General features: G+C 42.1%; 1 protein-coding gene across 1 annotated transcript; it reads right to left on the reverse strand.

Moving 5' to 3' along the window:
• Positions 1-15,252: 15,252 nt before the first annotated feature.
• Positions 15,253-16,224, reverse strand: LOC126060974 (olfactory receptor 6X1-like). Its single transcript, XM_049857377.1, has one exon. It carries the CDS (start codon positions 16,210-16,212, stop codon positions 15,253-15,255), a length of 960 nt encoding a protein of 319 aa, XP_049713334.1. The 5' UTR covers positions 16,213-16,224.
• Between the last annotated feature and the right edge of the window lie 240 nt (positions 16,225-16,464).

Raw genomic sequence — 16,464 nt, forward strand, 5'->3', positions numbered from 1 at the left:
AATACTAGCATTCTGGCTGTACTTCTTCCAAGACAGATTTATATGGTCTTTTGGCAGTTGGTGGTATATTCAGTATTCTTCACCAACACTATAATTCAAAGGCTTCAATTCTTTTTTTGGTCGTCTTTATTCATCATCCAGCTTTCACATGCATATGAGGTGATTGAAAACACCATGACTTGGATCAGATGCACCTAAGCCCTAAAAGTGACATCTTTGCTTTTTAACACCTTAAGGAAGTCTTTTGCAGCAGATTTGCCCAATGCAACGCGTCATTTGATTTCTTGACTGCTGCTTCCGTGGGCATTGATTGTGGATCCAAATGAAATGAAATCCTTGACAACTTCAATCTTTTCTCCATTTATCATAATGTTGCTTATTGGTTCAGTTGTGAGGATTTTTGTTTTCTTTATGTTAAGGTGTAATCCATACCAAAGGCTGTAGGTGGTAAAGTAGAGGGTAAGCAAAAAAAAGGAAGATCCTCTATGAGATGGATTGACACAGTGGCTGCAACAGTGGGCTCAAACATAGCAATGGTTGTGAGGATGGTGCAGGACTGGGCAGTGTTTTGTTGTGTTGTACAGAAGGTTACTACGAGTTGGAACCCACTCGACGGCAGGTAACAGCAACATGTGCCCTGTGCGGGTTGAGGCTCTCTATCTAATGCCAAAAACAAACAAACAACACCACAGACCAAATTCTTCCTACCTGCCTGATCTCTCCAATGAGTAAATTAACACTCCCTCTGCAGAGTTTTTCTTTCCTTCTTTTTTTTCCCCCCTGTCTTTTGTCTGTTTTAATTTTGGTGACTATACCTTTTCTTGTTTCTTCGGATTTTTTTTCTTCTTTTGCATTGTCCTCAAAGCATGGTAGAAAAGAGCGCAGATTTGTGTTTGAATATTGGCTCTTGCATTCATCATCAGATGCAGGGCCTCAGGCAAGTGTTTCCACCTCTCTGAAACTCAGTGTCCATCCTGTGAAATGGGCATAGTAATACTGTTACTGTGAGAATTAAATGATATATGTGAGCTAATCGGCCCACAGTAGAAGCTTGTAAGAGTTTAGGCTCATTGTTCTCTATTTTTCTTTGGGGATTTCTTTTTCATTTCTTTACTTTGAGACTGCCTTCCTTGCTCTCGGGAGACCCTGGGTGGTGCAGAACATTAACATGCTTGGTTCCTAATCCAAAGGTTGGAGGTCTGAGTCCATCCAGAGGCACCTTGGAAGAAAGGCCTGGTGATCTACTTCCAAAAAATCAGCCATCGAAAACCCTCTGGAGCACAATTCTACTCTGACACTCATAAGACCACCATGAGTCAGAATGGACACAAAAGGAACTGTCTAACTGGTTCGCCTGATCTCAGTTGCCCATTTTTGTCTAGATCAGTGACTTTTCTGCCTTTACCTGCCATTTCCTTTTCCTGTCTCTGTGCCATGCAGGACCATCTCCTCCTCGATTGTCTTCCACATTTCATTTTCATGTGACATATTGCTGGGATCCATTTATTATATTTTGAGCCCAATATTCATCACTTGTGGTGGAGGAAAGGGAATAAGCAGTTCATGGAAGCCTAGTGTGTGCTAGATGCTTTCTCTCTACATCTCATTTAATATTTTAAAATATTGATATTAAGTACATAAATGATATACAAACATGTTCTTTTAAACATTTAAAACATTGTGGACAAAGCTAATGACCTTTTACCAATCCTGGCTTCCTCCTGTCTCTCCCCAAAGTTAACTATTCTTATGAGTCTGGCATATTTATTTTCCAGAGCTTTTCTATACTTTTGCATACCGTGTACATATGTAGGCACTAAAAAATATATAGTATTATTTTGTGTGTGCATGTGCATATGTGTATGTCCTCATTTTGAATTCCTCCATTTGTTGTTTTGTCTTAGCAGTGGGCCTTGGAGATATGTCCATCATAGTACATGTGTTGTTGTTGGGTGCCTTTGAGCAGATTTTTGACCCATAGTGACCCCATGGGACAAAGTAGGACTGCCCCACAGGATTTTCTTGGCTGTAATTTTTATGGCAGCAGATTGTAAGATCTTTCTCCCACTTGGCTGTTAACCAAAAGGTTGGTGGCTTTGAACTGCCAACCTTTTGGATAGCAGCAAATGCTTCACTGTTGCGCCACCAGGGTTCCTTGTCTACCTTACTAATTTTCTGCATAGGATTCTATAGTTTGAATAATCTACAATTTCTTTATCCATTTGCCTACTGATAACATATAAGTTGTTTACAATTATTGCTATCACAAACAATGCTATAACGAACATCTTTGTGCATATAAGCAAATGTTACTCTAGGCCAGATACCGAGGAGAAAATATTGCTGAGTTAAATTTCGTAGCTACTACGAAATTGTCCTCCCAAATGATAACATCAGTTTACTTAACAGAAGTGTATGAGAATATTTTGCCCATATCCATGCCATTATTTAATGTTACCAAACTCTTAAATTTTGGTCTATCTGGTGGGTAAAATTAATGTGCCATTGTTTTAATTTGTATTTCTATGTGTCTCAGTCATCTAGTACCGCTATAACAGAAATACCACAAGTGGATGGCTTTAACAGAGAAATTTATTTCCTCATGGTAAAGTAGGCCAAGAGTCCAAGTTCTAGACACCAGCTCCAGGGGAAGGCTTTGTCTCTCTGTCAGCTCTGGAAGAAGGTCCTTGTCTTCAATCTTCCCGTGGTTGAGGAGCTTCTCAGGCACAGGGACCTCGGGTCCAAAGGACATGCTCTGCTCCTGGCGCTGCTTTCTTGGTGGTATGAGGTTCCTAACTCTCTGCTTGTTCTTGAGAGATAAAAGGTGGTGCAGGCCACACCCCAGGGAAACTCCCTTTACCTTGGATCAAGGAGGTGACCTGAGTAAGGGTGTCATTACAATCCCATCTTAATTCTTTCAACATAAATTTAAAATTACAAAATGGAGGACAGCCACACAATACTGGGGATCATGGCCTAACCACATTTTTGGGGAGACGTAATTCAATCCATGACACCGTGATTAATAGTGAGGCTTTCATGTGCTTACTGGTAATTTTTAATTTTCCTATTGGGTTATTTGTGTTTCTCGTATTAATTGTTAGATTTTTTTTTGTATATTCTGCATACCAATCTCTTGGCATATATATTGTAAATAGTTTCTCCAACTTTATAGCTTGTATTTTAACTTTGTCTATAGTTTTGAAGTTTTAAATTTGACACAATATTTTTCTCAGTTACTTTGAATCTTGTGTCTTCTTTAAGAACACCTTTTCTGCACTGTGATCATTATTAAGGTTGTGCGTCAACTTGGCTGGGCCATGATTCTCAGTGGTTTGGCAGGTGTGATGTAGTTTGGCTATCGTATGATGATGTGACCACTTCCGTATTGAGATACAATGTGATTACCTCCGTGATGAGATCTGCTGTAGGTAGCTAAAAGAGAGTTTCCTTGGGGTGCGGCCTGCATCAAATACAAGTGAACTTTCTGGCAAGGCTGGCAGGCTTTTGCTTGCTCTCAATCCTGTAGCTGGCTCCTGTTTGTCTGACCTCTGGTTCTTGGGACTTGAGCTAGCAACTTACCTGCTGTCTTGCCTGCCGATCTTGGGATTTGTTATTCTTTGCAGCCTGTGAGCAAGAGCCGTGCTCTCTGACTTGCCTATGTTGGGTTTGCCAGCCCCTATGCTACGTAAATCAGTAGAAGCCTCCAGGTTGGTCCGCAGACTTGGAACATTCCAGCCTCTACAACCACATGAGCCATTTCCTTGATGTAAATCTCTCTCCATATATATTTATACGCTTTACTGGTTTTGCTTCTCTAGAGAACCCAGCCTAAGACATTTGATACTGAGAGTGGTTCTAGAGAAACAAAATTGTAAGGATGGGTTCTCTAAACTTGTTCTCAAATCTGGATAGTCTTAAAGATGTTGCTGACTCTGCCTCTAGTAGCAAAGAGGGCACTGCTAACTCATGATGTGAGGTGGCACTGCAAATATGCAAAATATCACCAATACATCTGGTATTGGTGAGAGGTGAGGCTCTGGGTGATCTCATGGTGGATACTTTTCTACAACTTTGCCATAATGAGAAGTCTAAAGGAGCTGTTTGGTTGGTCCTGCTTTTGCTCGACAAAGTGGTAAAAGAAAAAGATTCACTAAGGGCTTCAAAGTCAAAGCTCAAGCGCCACATAAATGATCTCAAAGTTCCCATTTGTGCCTTGAAAGAAAGCCTTATTTCTTGTAGTAACAGAGCAGATATTGCTGAAAACCAAACACAGAGTCTTATCGTAAAAAAAAAAAAAAAAATTTTTTTTTTTTTTTATCGTAAGAGTGGCTGAATTACAATGCCAACTGAATTCCCAACCTTGAGTGGTGTCTGAAGTTAAAGTGAGGGCATTGATTGGGAAGAAATGGGATCCTGAAACTTGGAATGGGGACATATGGGCAGATAATCAGGAAGCTGGGGACACTAAGCCTGTAAATTCCAATGAATCACTCCTGCCAACAGAATCAGCCCTCTCACTCCCATCTGAAAAGATTATGCTATCTTTGTCTGCTAAGCCACCTTTCCCAGTAAAATCATTAGGCCCTCCACTTCCATCTGATGAGATTAACCCAGCTGTGTCTGAAGACCCTTTTTCTGAGTCATTGCCAGGGGCATTGCCTGAGGCAGGTGCCTTACAAGACAATGCTGAATGTTTTAAAAAACACGCCCCAGTCACCAATTTTGGCTTCTAGACCTATAACTGGACTTAAGTTCCAGTGAGCCCCAAAAGGTGAAGTACAAAGTATGACCCAGGAGGAGGTACACTTCGCTCCAAAAGAACTGCTTGACTTTTTCTAATATGTACAAACAGAAACCTGGGGAAAATGTGTGGAAATAGCTTTTAAGGATGTGGGATAATAGTGCAAGGAACATAAAGATGGATCAGTCTGATTTTATTGCTATGGACCCACTAAGCACAGATTCTTCATTCAATGTTTCAGCTAGAGAGGTTAGGATCTAATAGTTTATTTGGTTGGGTTGCTGAAGCATGGATTAAGTGGTGGCCTACATTAAATCAGGTTGAAGTACCAGACCTGCTTTTGTATACTGTAAGGAAGATATCCAAAAGCTTAGAGAAATTGTCATGTTAAAGTGGATTTATCAGGTTAGACCCACAGACCCACACATGGAGTGCCCAGAGGACACACCTTTTACCACAATGGTGAGGAACAACTTTGTGAAGGGAGCCCCAGCATCCCTGAAGACTGCTGTGATTACTGTTTTATGTAAGTCAGATTTTACAGTGGGAACTGCCCTAACTGAGTTAAGACCCCTAACTGCAGTAGAATTCACTGGACTCTGTGGTGGTACGGGCCATGTAGCAGAACACAGTTGACAAAGACAAGGCGGGTAAGATTATTGTAATGGACAGCAGGGTCAAAGCTATAATCAGAATAGTCTGACTGGTATGGATTTATGGTGTTGGCTACTTAGTCATGGTGTCTCTAATAGTGAAATAGATAGGAAATCTATGAAATATTTACTTGATCTGTACAAGTAGAAGAATTCTAGATGCTTTGAGCAGCAGTCTAACTCAAATTGCCAGAATAGAGAGTCATGGCCCCTCAATCAATTCCAAGACTTGAGCAAATTTAAAGACCTACAACCCCTTGAATGATGGGGAGGCTGGGTCCCCTTGAGTAAGGACCTCACTTTGTTGCCAAAAATTTATACTGTTAATCTTTCTTCCAGCATTCCCCAAATGGATCTATGACCTTTTACAAGAGTGACTGTTCATTGGGGAAAAGGAAATAATCAGACTTTTCAGGGATTGCTGGATACTGGCTCTGAACTGACATTAATTCCAGGAGACCCAAAACATCACTGTGAACCACCAGAGTGGGGCATATGGAGGTCAGGTTATTATTGGAGGCTTAGCTCATGTCCGTCTCACAGCAGGTCCAGTGGATCTCCTAACCCATCCTGTAGTGATTTTCCCAGTTCTGGTATGCATAATTGGAATAGATATACTCAGCAACTGGCAGAACCTCCATGTTGGATCCCTAACAAATGAAGTAAGAGCTATTATGGTAGGAAAAGCCACGTGGAAGCCATTAGAACTGCCCCTGCATAGGTAAATAGTAAACCAAAAGCAATACCACATTCCTGAAGGGATTACAGAGGCTACAGCTACTATCAAGGACTTGATGGATGCAGGGTTGGTGATTCCCACCTCATCCCTATTCAACTCACCTATTTGGCCTGTGCAAAAAATAGATGGATCTTGAAGAATGACAGTGGATTATTGAAAACTTAACCAGGTGGTGACTCCAGTTGCAGCTGCTGCTCCAGATGTGGTTTCATTTTTTGAGCAAATTAATATATCTCCTGGTACCTAATAATGCAGCTTTTGATCTGGCTAATGCCTTTTTCTCTATACCTGTTTTGAAAGACCACCAGAAGCAGTTTGCCTTCAGCTGGCAAGGCCAGCAATACATCTTCAGCCATTCTACCTCAGGCCTATATCAACTCTCCAGCCCTACGTCATACTTTAGTACATGGGAACTTGATTGCCTTTCCCTTCCACAAGAGGTCACACTGGTCCATTACATTGATGACATTATGCTGATTGGACCTCGTAAGGCAGAAGCGTTAATGACTCTGGACTTATTGTTAAAACATTTGGGTGATAGAGGATGGGAAATTAATCCCACAAAAATTGAGGTGTCTTCCACCTCAGTGAAATTTCCATGGGTCCAGAAGTGTGGGGCATGTCGACATATTCCTTCTAAAGTGAAAAATAAGTTATTGCATCTGGCCCCTCCCACAACTAAGAAGGAGGCATAATGGCTAGTGGGCCCCTTTTGATTTTGGAGGCAACATATTCCTCATTTGGGTGTGCTACTCTAGCCTATTTAAAAAGTGACTAGAAAAGCTGCTAGTTTTAAGTGGCGCCCAGAGCAAAAGAAGGCTTTGCAACAGGTTCAGGCTGCCGTACAAGCTGCTCTGCCACTTTGGCTGTATGACTTGGCTGCTCCAATGGTGGTAAAAGTGTCAGTGGCAGATAGAGATGCTGTTTGGAGTCTTTGGCAGGCCCCTAAGGTGAATCACAGTTCAGACCCTTAGGATTTTGGAGCAAAGTCCTGCCATCCTCTGTAGATAACTACTTTCCTTTTGAGATACAGCTTTTGACTTGTTATTGGGCCTTAGTAAAGGCTGAACGCGTAACCATGCACGGGTCACCAAATCACCAGGTGGCCTGTGTTGCCCATCATGAACTGGGTGTTGTCTGACTCACAAAGCCATTAAGTTGAACTCCATTATTAAATGGGTGTGGTATATACGAGATTGGGCCTGAGCAGGACCCAAAGGCGTAAGTTGCATGAGGAAGTGGCCCAAATGCCCGTGGTCTCCATTCCTGTCATATTACTTTCCATCTCTCAGTCCGCACCTATGGCCTCATGAGTTCACTGAGGAAGAGAAAGCTAATACCTGGTTTCCATCTCAGTCCGCACCTATGGCCTCATGAGTTCACCGAGGAAGAGAAAGCTAATACCTGGTTTATAGATGGTTCTGGATGATATGCAGGCACCACTTAAAAGTGGATAGCCGCAGCACTACAGCACCTTCCTGGGACCTCCCTGAAGGAGTGTGGTGAAGGGAAATCCTCACAATCGGCAAAACTTTGAGCAGTGCATGTGGTTGTTCACTTTGCTTGGACGGAGAAATGGCCAGATGTGCAATTGTATACTGACTCATGGACTGTGGCCAATGGTTTAGCTGGATGGTCAGGGACTTGAAAGGAACATGATTGGAAAATTGGAGACAAGGAGGTATGCAGAAGAGGTATGTGGATAGACCTCTCTGAATGGGCCAAAGAAGTGAAGATATTTGTGTCTCATGTGAATGCTCACCAAAGGGTGACCTTGGAAGAGGAGCATTTTATCAAGTGAGTAGGATGATGTGTTCTGTGGAAACCAGCCATATTCCCCCAGCGACTTCTGTTATTGCCCAATGGACTTATGAACAAAGTGGCCACAGTGTCAGAGATGGAGGTTATGCACTGACTCAGCAACATGGACTCAAACTCACCAAGGCTGACTTGGCTACAGCCACTGCTGAGTGCCCAGTCTGCCAGCAGCATAGACCAACACTGAGTCCCCGATATGGCACCATTCCTTCAGGTGATCAGCCAGAAACCCAGTGGCAAGTTGATTACATTGGATCACTTCCATCATGGAAAGGGCAGCATTTTGTTCTTACTGGAATAGACACTCTGAATATGGATTTGCCTTCCCTACACTCAATGCTTCTGCCAAAACTACCATCCGTGGACTTACAGAATGCCTTATTCACCATCATAGTATCCCACACCGTATCACCTTGGATGAAAGGACTCACTTCATAGCAAATGAAGTGTGGCAATGGGCCCATGCTCGTGGAATTCACTGGTCTTACCATGTTCCCCAAGCAGCTGACTTGGCAGAACAATGGAATGGCATTTTAAAGACACAATTATGGCACTAGCTAGGTGGCAATACCTTGCAGAGTTGGGGCAATGTTCTCCAGGAGGCTGTATATGCTGTAAACTAGCGTCCAGTATATGCTACTATTTCTCCCATAGGCAGGATTCATGGGTCCAGGAATCAAGGGGTGGAAATGGGAGTGGTACCACTCACTATTACCCCTAGTGGCTCACTTGCAGAATTTTTGCTTCCTGTCCCTGGAACCTTATGCTCTACAGGTCTAAGGGTCTTAGTTCCAAAGGGAGGAATGCTCCTACCAGGAAGCATATCAATGATTCCGTTGAACTGAAAGCTAAGAATGCCACCTGGCCACTTGAGGCTCCTTATGCCTCTTGATCAACAGGCAAGGAAGGGAGTTACCACATTGGCTGGTGGGAGATCCTGATTGCCAAGAGAAAATCGGATTGATATTACAAAATGAGGTAAAGAAGGGTATTTATGGAATGGAGGTGATCCCTTAGGGCGTCTCAGTACTATCATGCTCTGTGATTAAAATCAGTGGAAAACTACAGCCACCCAATTCTGACACGACTACTAATGGCCCAGACCTTTCAGGAATGAAGGTTTGGGTCACCCCACCAGGCAAAGAACCATGGCCAGTTGAGGTGCTTGCTGAGGGCAAAGGGAATACAGAATGGGTGGTGGAAGAAGGTAGTTCTAAATACCAGTTACGACCATGTGACCAGTTGCAGTAATGAGAACTATAATTGTTATGAGTATTTCTGCCTTTAATGTGTGCATCAAATAGATTTGTTTTCTTCCCTTATAAAATGTAAGATGTAAACAGGGCTAGTGTGTTGGTCCTATGTGTGTTAGTTGTATCATGTTAAGCTCAAGTATGATTTTATAATTGTCTCTTTATTCAGAGATTATGTATGGTTTAAGGAAATGTGTACAGGTGCCAAGTTGACAAGGGTGGACTGTGATCATTAAGGTTGTATGACAACTTACCTTGACATGATTCTCAGTGGTTTTGCAGGTATCATACAGTTTGGTAGTCATATGATGATATAATCAGTTTAATGATGAGATTTGATATAATGTGATTACCTCCATGATGAGATCTGCTGTGATAACCAATCAGTTGTAAAGGAGTTTCCTTGGGGGTGTGGCCTGCATCAAATATAAGTAGACTTTCTGGCAAGACTGGCATCTTGCCCCTGTTCATCTGACCTCTGGTTCTTGGGACCTGCTGTCTTGCCTGCCAGTTTTGGGATTTGCTGTTCTCTGCAGCCTGTGACCAAGATCCCTGGTCTCTGACATCTCAATCTTGCGTTTGCGAGCCCTTGCGGCATCGTGAATCAGGAGAAGCCTCTAGGCTGTCCTACGGACTTGGGATGTTCCAGCCTCTACAACCACATGAGCCATTTCCTTGATATAAATCTCTCTCCATATATATTTATATGCTTTACTGTTTTTTTCTTCTCTAGAAAACCCAGCTTAAAACATGTACCAAGGTTCATAAAGATATCCTCCTGTATTTTCACTATTCCTTTGGTTCTGCTTTTTATGTTTATAGTTTTAATTTATTTTGTGAATGGTATAAGTTGGGAATCATGATTTTAATATTTTTAGTAAATAATTTCTGTTTGAAAACCTAGAGCATGCTGTATGTATATAATAGAGGAGTAATCCATATGTAAGGAGACCTATGTTCTGTCATTCCATTTATCTGGTTCTTCAACAGTTTAGTCATTTGTTCATCGATGATTTATTGAACAACTACTATTGCAAGACACTGTGCTTGGTATTGCAATACCATTTCTTAAAATTCTGTGTTGATAGTTTTGAGGCTCTGGCTGAAAGTTGGTTATCCCCTTCTTAAGGAGCTGATTAAGTCCATTCTCCAACCGCTCCCTTTAATAGATTCTCACACTCCTGGGGCACTATGCACCCATTCTAATCGGCCCAGGGCTAAAAGCCCAACAAATAGGGACAGCCTTTGTGCCCCTTGAGCTTGCAGAATTATTCAAAATGCCCAATCCCCAGTAAGTCCACAAAACCTCGTTTATCCTACGCTGTTTTCTATCATAAGCCCTCTCCTACAACTCCAGCTTGTTGTAACCTTGTTCCTGGGTGCAGCCCCCTGTGTGGCCCTGGATCATGGCATACTATACCTCCCTGCCTCTGGGAACTGTGAGTGTAATGAACCTAGTACTTTCCATGGCCTTCTAATTCCTTTTTCTTGTGTCACACCTGACTTACTATTCCATGAATCTATTAGAGAAGTATAGGGAATAGAGTGGAGAACAAGAAAGGCATAACATCTATCCTCATGGAGCTAACTTTCATGTGGGGTTGTGTGGCATGAAGAATTTGAGAGGAAGGAAATTGAGCTGACATAATTTACACAATAAATTCATTATGATTGTGGTAAGTTTTACAAAGGAAAAGTACAGGGTGCTATGATAGCTTGTAACTGGGGGTCCTAATCCTGGAGGTGGTGGTAGACAAGCGGTAGGGAAAACTTTCTTAAGTAGTAATATTTGAGCTGAGTTGTGAAGAATGACTAGGAATTAACTTGACGGAAATAGATTGGGGTAAGGGATGGGAGGTAGGATGGGTAGGAAAGAATACTTCAGGTAATGGGAAATAGCATATAGTAGGGCCCTGAGATGGGAAAGAACTAGGAATATTAGAGAAGCTGAGAGAAGGCTATTATGGCAGAGGTCAGAGAGCAATAGAGATGGTGTGAAGCAGGCCTGATATTGTGGATAAGGGGTAGATGCTATGGACCAAAGGTCTTATAGATCAAATTAAGCATTATCTGCTAGAGTTAATGGGAAGCCGTAGAAGGGTTTTAATTAATTAAGTGACATGATTAGATGTATGTTTTTCTAAAATCCTTCTGGCCACTGGTGAGAATGGAGGGATCCAAGAGTGAATGTGCAGCAGTCATTTAGGAAGGTGTTATTGTAGGTCATGTGAGAGATGGACTAAAGGGTAGTGGAAATGGAAGGAAATGGGTGTTATTTCCTTAACGCTATTTCATGAAGAGCAAAAAACTAATTGTTAGGAAAACGGTCGGTTCTGCATTTAGAATAACCAAACCCAAACCCATTGCCTTCGAGTCAATTCTGACTCTTAGTGACCCTATAGGACAGAGTAAAACTGCCCCATAGTGTTTCCAAGGCTGTAAATCTTTACAGAAGCAGCTTGCCACACTTTTCTCCCAGGAAAGCATTTTTCAGTGGGTTCGGATTGCTGAACTTGCAGTTAGCAGCTGAGCGCTTTAACCACGGCAGCATCAAAACTCCTGGCACTTAGCATGGAGAGAAGTTATTTTCCAAAAATCAAAGAAGCATCAGAGATAATTAGTTAAGTGAGCTCAGCTGAAAGTGTATGTACGCATTCCCTACGCCTAGCTATTGGATCCAAGTCTGGCTGGATACCAGGCACAGAGAGTGGACACTTCTGGAAGAGCTATATGTAAATAGAATTTTTGCAATTGGAATCATTTTAAACTTGCAAGCAGACTGTATAATTTAAAGTGACCTGATGTTGAGTTGCTTGGTCCGTCAGTAGATACTTCAGTAAATATATGAATATCTCCAAATTTTTCAGTATTGTATTTCAGATTTTCTTGTATTAGATTTTTCCCCAATTTAGCTGGGTATTTGTGAATATCATGAAATGATATTCTGATTTCCTGATACAGAGCTGACTTTAGAGATACGCCTTAAGGAAGACAGCAGGACATCTTTAGTCAGAGGCACGTTAAGAGAAACGGTTCTGTGTTGGATAAACCTGCGGAAGGCTGTATATTCTATCCTCCTCTTGGAGACTTATAGTGCACACAGAGGTCATTAAAACTGAGAAAGCAAAGCTGAACTCATTATTTGCCATGTAAAGGATAGTTGCATTGTTGAAATCTGAGTTTAGTTCTGAGAGGAAATCTTTTTGAGTCAAAAGGAGAAGGGCTAGATGTAAGATAAGTGAAAATTTTGGCTAAATCAGGCAGGATTCTGAAGGCCATTATTTGCTGATTGGTTAAAGAGAGGACTGTAAGATCTCTTTCTGGAATACCCGTTGTTCTGGCTTACACCAGTAATTATGGGCATAGTTCTTAAGGAAGCCCAAGATATGTTGCATAAAGCTCTGTTGGGTTCAAGGCCATGTAGCAGGCACTTTCATATTGTCCTAGTCAGGGTTCTCTAGAGGAACAGAACCAGTGATATATAAAATATAAGTATACATATAATTAAAATGCATACACTCACTCCTCATATATTGACATGGGTAAGTTCCAAAGACCAAGTTATTATGAGAATATTGATATTATGTGAAAATGAAGGATGACCACATCAGATCACAAAATGGGGATGACTCTTTCATTACATAATGGCCAAATTACATCATTACATAACTGCCAAAGCACTGAGAATCACGGCCAAGGCAAGCTGACACATAACTTTAATCATCACAGCCAGCATTATTCTCATCTTGCATCTCAGCATTTGTAACTGCCAGACGTGTCATTAATGCACAAAATAGTCAGATAGTAGATTTTTTACTATTATTGTAAATGAAAAATATTGGATAATGAGATAGTCGACAAGCAAAGAATAAAACCAAACCAACCCACTGCTGTTGAGTTGATTCCTATAGGATTATAGCAACAGTAGGGTCCCTATGAGAGTAGAACTGTCCCATAGTGTTTCCAAGGAGCAGATGGTGGATCCAAACTGCCGACCCTTTTGCTTAGCAGCTAAGCTCTTAGCCACTGTGCCACCGGGACTCCATAGGTATATATATATACACATATATACATATATTTATGTACACATGTACATGTATGTATATATATACATACATACATACATAGAGATTGAGAGATGAGATTGTGGGGCTGGTAAGTACCAGATCCATGTGTCAGGCTACAGGCTGAAGACAGTTGTAGTCTTGTGTCCCAAAATGTGTAGGTCAGGCGATGAGAAGAGTGTTCTGGAAAAATGCTATTTATAGTCAGGGGACAGAACACACCCTAGAGAAACTCCTTTTTGTTTATTTATTTATTGTGCTTTAGGTGAAAGTTTACAAATCAAGTCAGTCTCTCATACAAAAAAGTACACACGCCTTACTGTGTACTCCTAGCTCCTCTCCTAATAAGACAGCACATTCCTCCTCTCCACCTTGTATTCCCCGTATCCATTCAACCAGCTCCTATCCCCCTCTTCCTTCTCATCTCGCCACCAGAAAGGAGTTCCCCACATAGTCTCATGTGTCTGCTTGAGCCAAGAAGCTCACTCCTCACCAGTATCATTGTCTATCTTATAGTCCAGTCCAATCCCTGTCTGGAGAGTTGGTTTTGGGAATGGTTCCAATCTTGGGCTAACAAAGGGTCAGGGGACCATAACCGTCAGGGTCCCTCCAGTCTCAGTCAGATCGTTAAGCCTGGTCTTTTTACAAGAATTTGAGATCTGCATCCCACTGTTCTCCTGCTCCATCAGGGATTCCCTGTCAAGGCAGTGATCGGTGGTAGCTGGTTTTTCCTGTCTCAGGCTGATGGAGTCTCTGGTTTATGTGGCCCTTTCTGTCTTGTGAGCTCATCTTTACCATATGTCTTTGGTGTTCTTCATTCTCTTTTGCTCCAGGTAGGTTGAGACCAATTGATGTGCCTTAGATGGCCGCTTACTAGCATTTAAGACCCCAGATGGCTCTCACCAAAATGGGATGCAGAACGTTTTCTTAATATTTTGTTATGCCAATTGACCTAGGTATCCCCTGAAACCGTGTATCCCCAGACTCCCATCCCTGCTACTCTAACCTTGGAAGCATTTGGTTGTATTCAGGAAACTTCTTTGCTTTTGGGAGAAACTCCTTTTTGATCTAAGGTCTTCAATTGATTGAGCGAGGCCCACTGACATTATGGAAGGTAATCCGTTTTACTTAAGGCCCTCTGATTTAATCGCATGTGATTTCTTTATAACAGCACTTAGACTAATGTTTTACTGAACAAAAGTTTACACATAAAATTAACCATCACACATACACATAATCATGGGATTTGGAAAATTTTTTCTTCAACGTAGATTTAAATGTTCCCCTGAAGTTTTGTAGTGAGAGAACCTGCTTAACCTTGTCTAAGTTTGAATAATAGACCCTGTTGTTAATAACTAACATCCTGTGGAACACATCGTAAAAATATTGCTTTACTTAAGGGTGTACATTTTTAGGAATAAATTAACTCAAGAACTCAATAAAAGCCAGGATTTGGCTCAGATCTAGCTATGAGGTCAATCTTGTCATTCAAGTTATTGATAGTAGAAAAATAACTAATATCCAGGGATCTGAGTACGTGATTGTTAACAATATTGCTTGGACGGACCTTTGTGTGCTTCCTTACTCTCTTGGAGAAAGGTGTACTATATACATTTTGGAAAGACGTTTGGACTCCAGAAACCCAAGAACCAGTAGGGTGCAATGTGAAGTCTCAAGCTCTGTCGTGTTTCTGTGGCCAGGGCTCCTTTTCCTCAAAACAGCCTTCCAGCTTCTCCTGGCACTGGAGGTAGACAACAGACTCCTTGGTATCTTTGGACCTTGGTGTTTCAAATTGTTGAAGGAAATTGGATCTAATGCCTGGCTCTCTGGATGTCGTCTTGTAACTTTCATCACTCTTGGTGCTCAGGTATTAGAAAAATCTCTATAGGACTTGGATAGGCTTCTCTAACTCTGGTATTTCCAGCTTCTAGAACTGATTCTCTGGTGGACTTAAAATGCTCCTTAAGCATCTCAACTCAAACTATGGGCTGTGTTGCACATTTTTCTCTTGATCATGAGCCTTTGGACAAGCCATTGCCTTCATCAGGGCTCCTTTCACCTCCTTGTTTCTAATGGTATAAATAAAGGGATTCAGAAGGGGGGTGAGGATAGTATTTAGCACAGATACCACCTTATTAATCTTAAAGGAGGAGTGTGTTGTGGGTCTTAGGTACATGAACAGAACAGCTCCGTAGAGTAGGGAGACAACTGTCAGGTGAGAGGCACAGGTAGAGAAAGCTTTCTGGCGGCCAGTGGCTGAAGAAATCTGTAGGATGGTGGACAGTATGCAGATATAAGAAATTGTTGTAAAGAAGAGTGACCCTGGGATCACCAAGCTGGTTGCCAGGAGACTCAGGAGCTCCAAAAGGGTGGTGTCAGTGCAGGCAGCTTTCAGGATGGGACCAACATCGCAGTAGAAATGATTGATGACATTGTTGCCACAGAATGGCAGCTGGATGAGTGGCAGCGTCTGACAAAAGATAATGGTGAAGCCTGCCACCCAGGAACTGAGGGCCAGCCGCAGGCAGAGTTTGCTGGTCATGATGGTAGGGTAGTGAAGGGGCTTGCAGATGGCCAGGTAGCGGTCAAAAGACATGACAGTGAGAATGAGGAACTCGGTGGTGCCCAGGAAGAAGTGGAAGAAGGCCTGCAGCAGGCAGCAGGGAATGCAAATAACTGTTCTTGCTACCACAAAGGTTTCTAGCAGTTTGGGGATGACCGTGGTGGTGTACCAGATCTCAAGGAAGGACAAGTTGCAAAGGAAGAAATACATTGGAATTTGTAGCCTGGGCTCAGCCCAGACAATGATGATAATGAGCCCATTGCCTCCAAGGGTTAATATGTAGATGAGAAAGATCACTATGAAGAGAGGGATTTGTAGTCCCTGGATACCAGGAAAGCCTATGAGAATGAACTCTGTGATTGCTGTGCCATTTCTCATGTCCCTTGATGTTCTAGAAAAACAGAAAAAGAAAGGAGCATCTCAGAAATTTTACAATTCGTTTGAGTATAATTTGGGAAGAAAAAGGGAGGATTCTGGGTACTTCAGGACTCCCACCCACACATACACGGACACACACACACACACACACGCACGTACACACACAGGGCCCCTTTCATAGTGATGGTTTGGCTTGCCCCTTTGTTAGCAAACTGGCTTTTAATGGACTTTGAAAGTATTAAGTACCCTTGA

The sequence above is a fragment of the Elephas maximus genome, chromosome 17, assembly GCF_024166365.1.
Source record: "Elephas maximus indicus isolate mEleMax1 chromosome 17, mEleMax1 primary haplotype, whole genome shotgun sequence".
Taxonomy (NCBI): Eukaryota; Metazoa; Chordata; class Mammalia; order Proboscidea; family Elephantidae; genus Elephas; species Elephas maximus.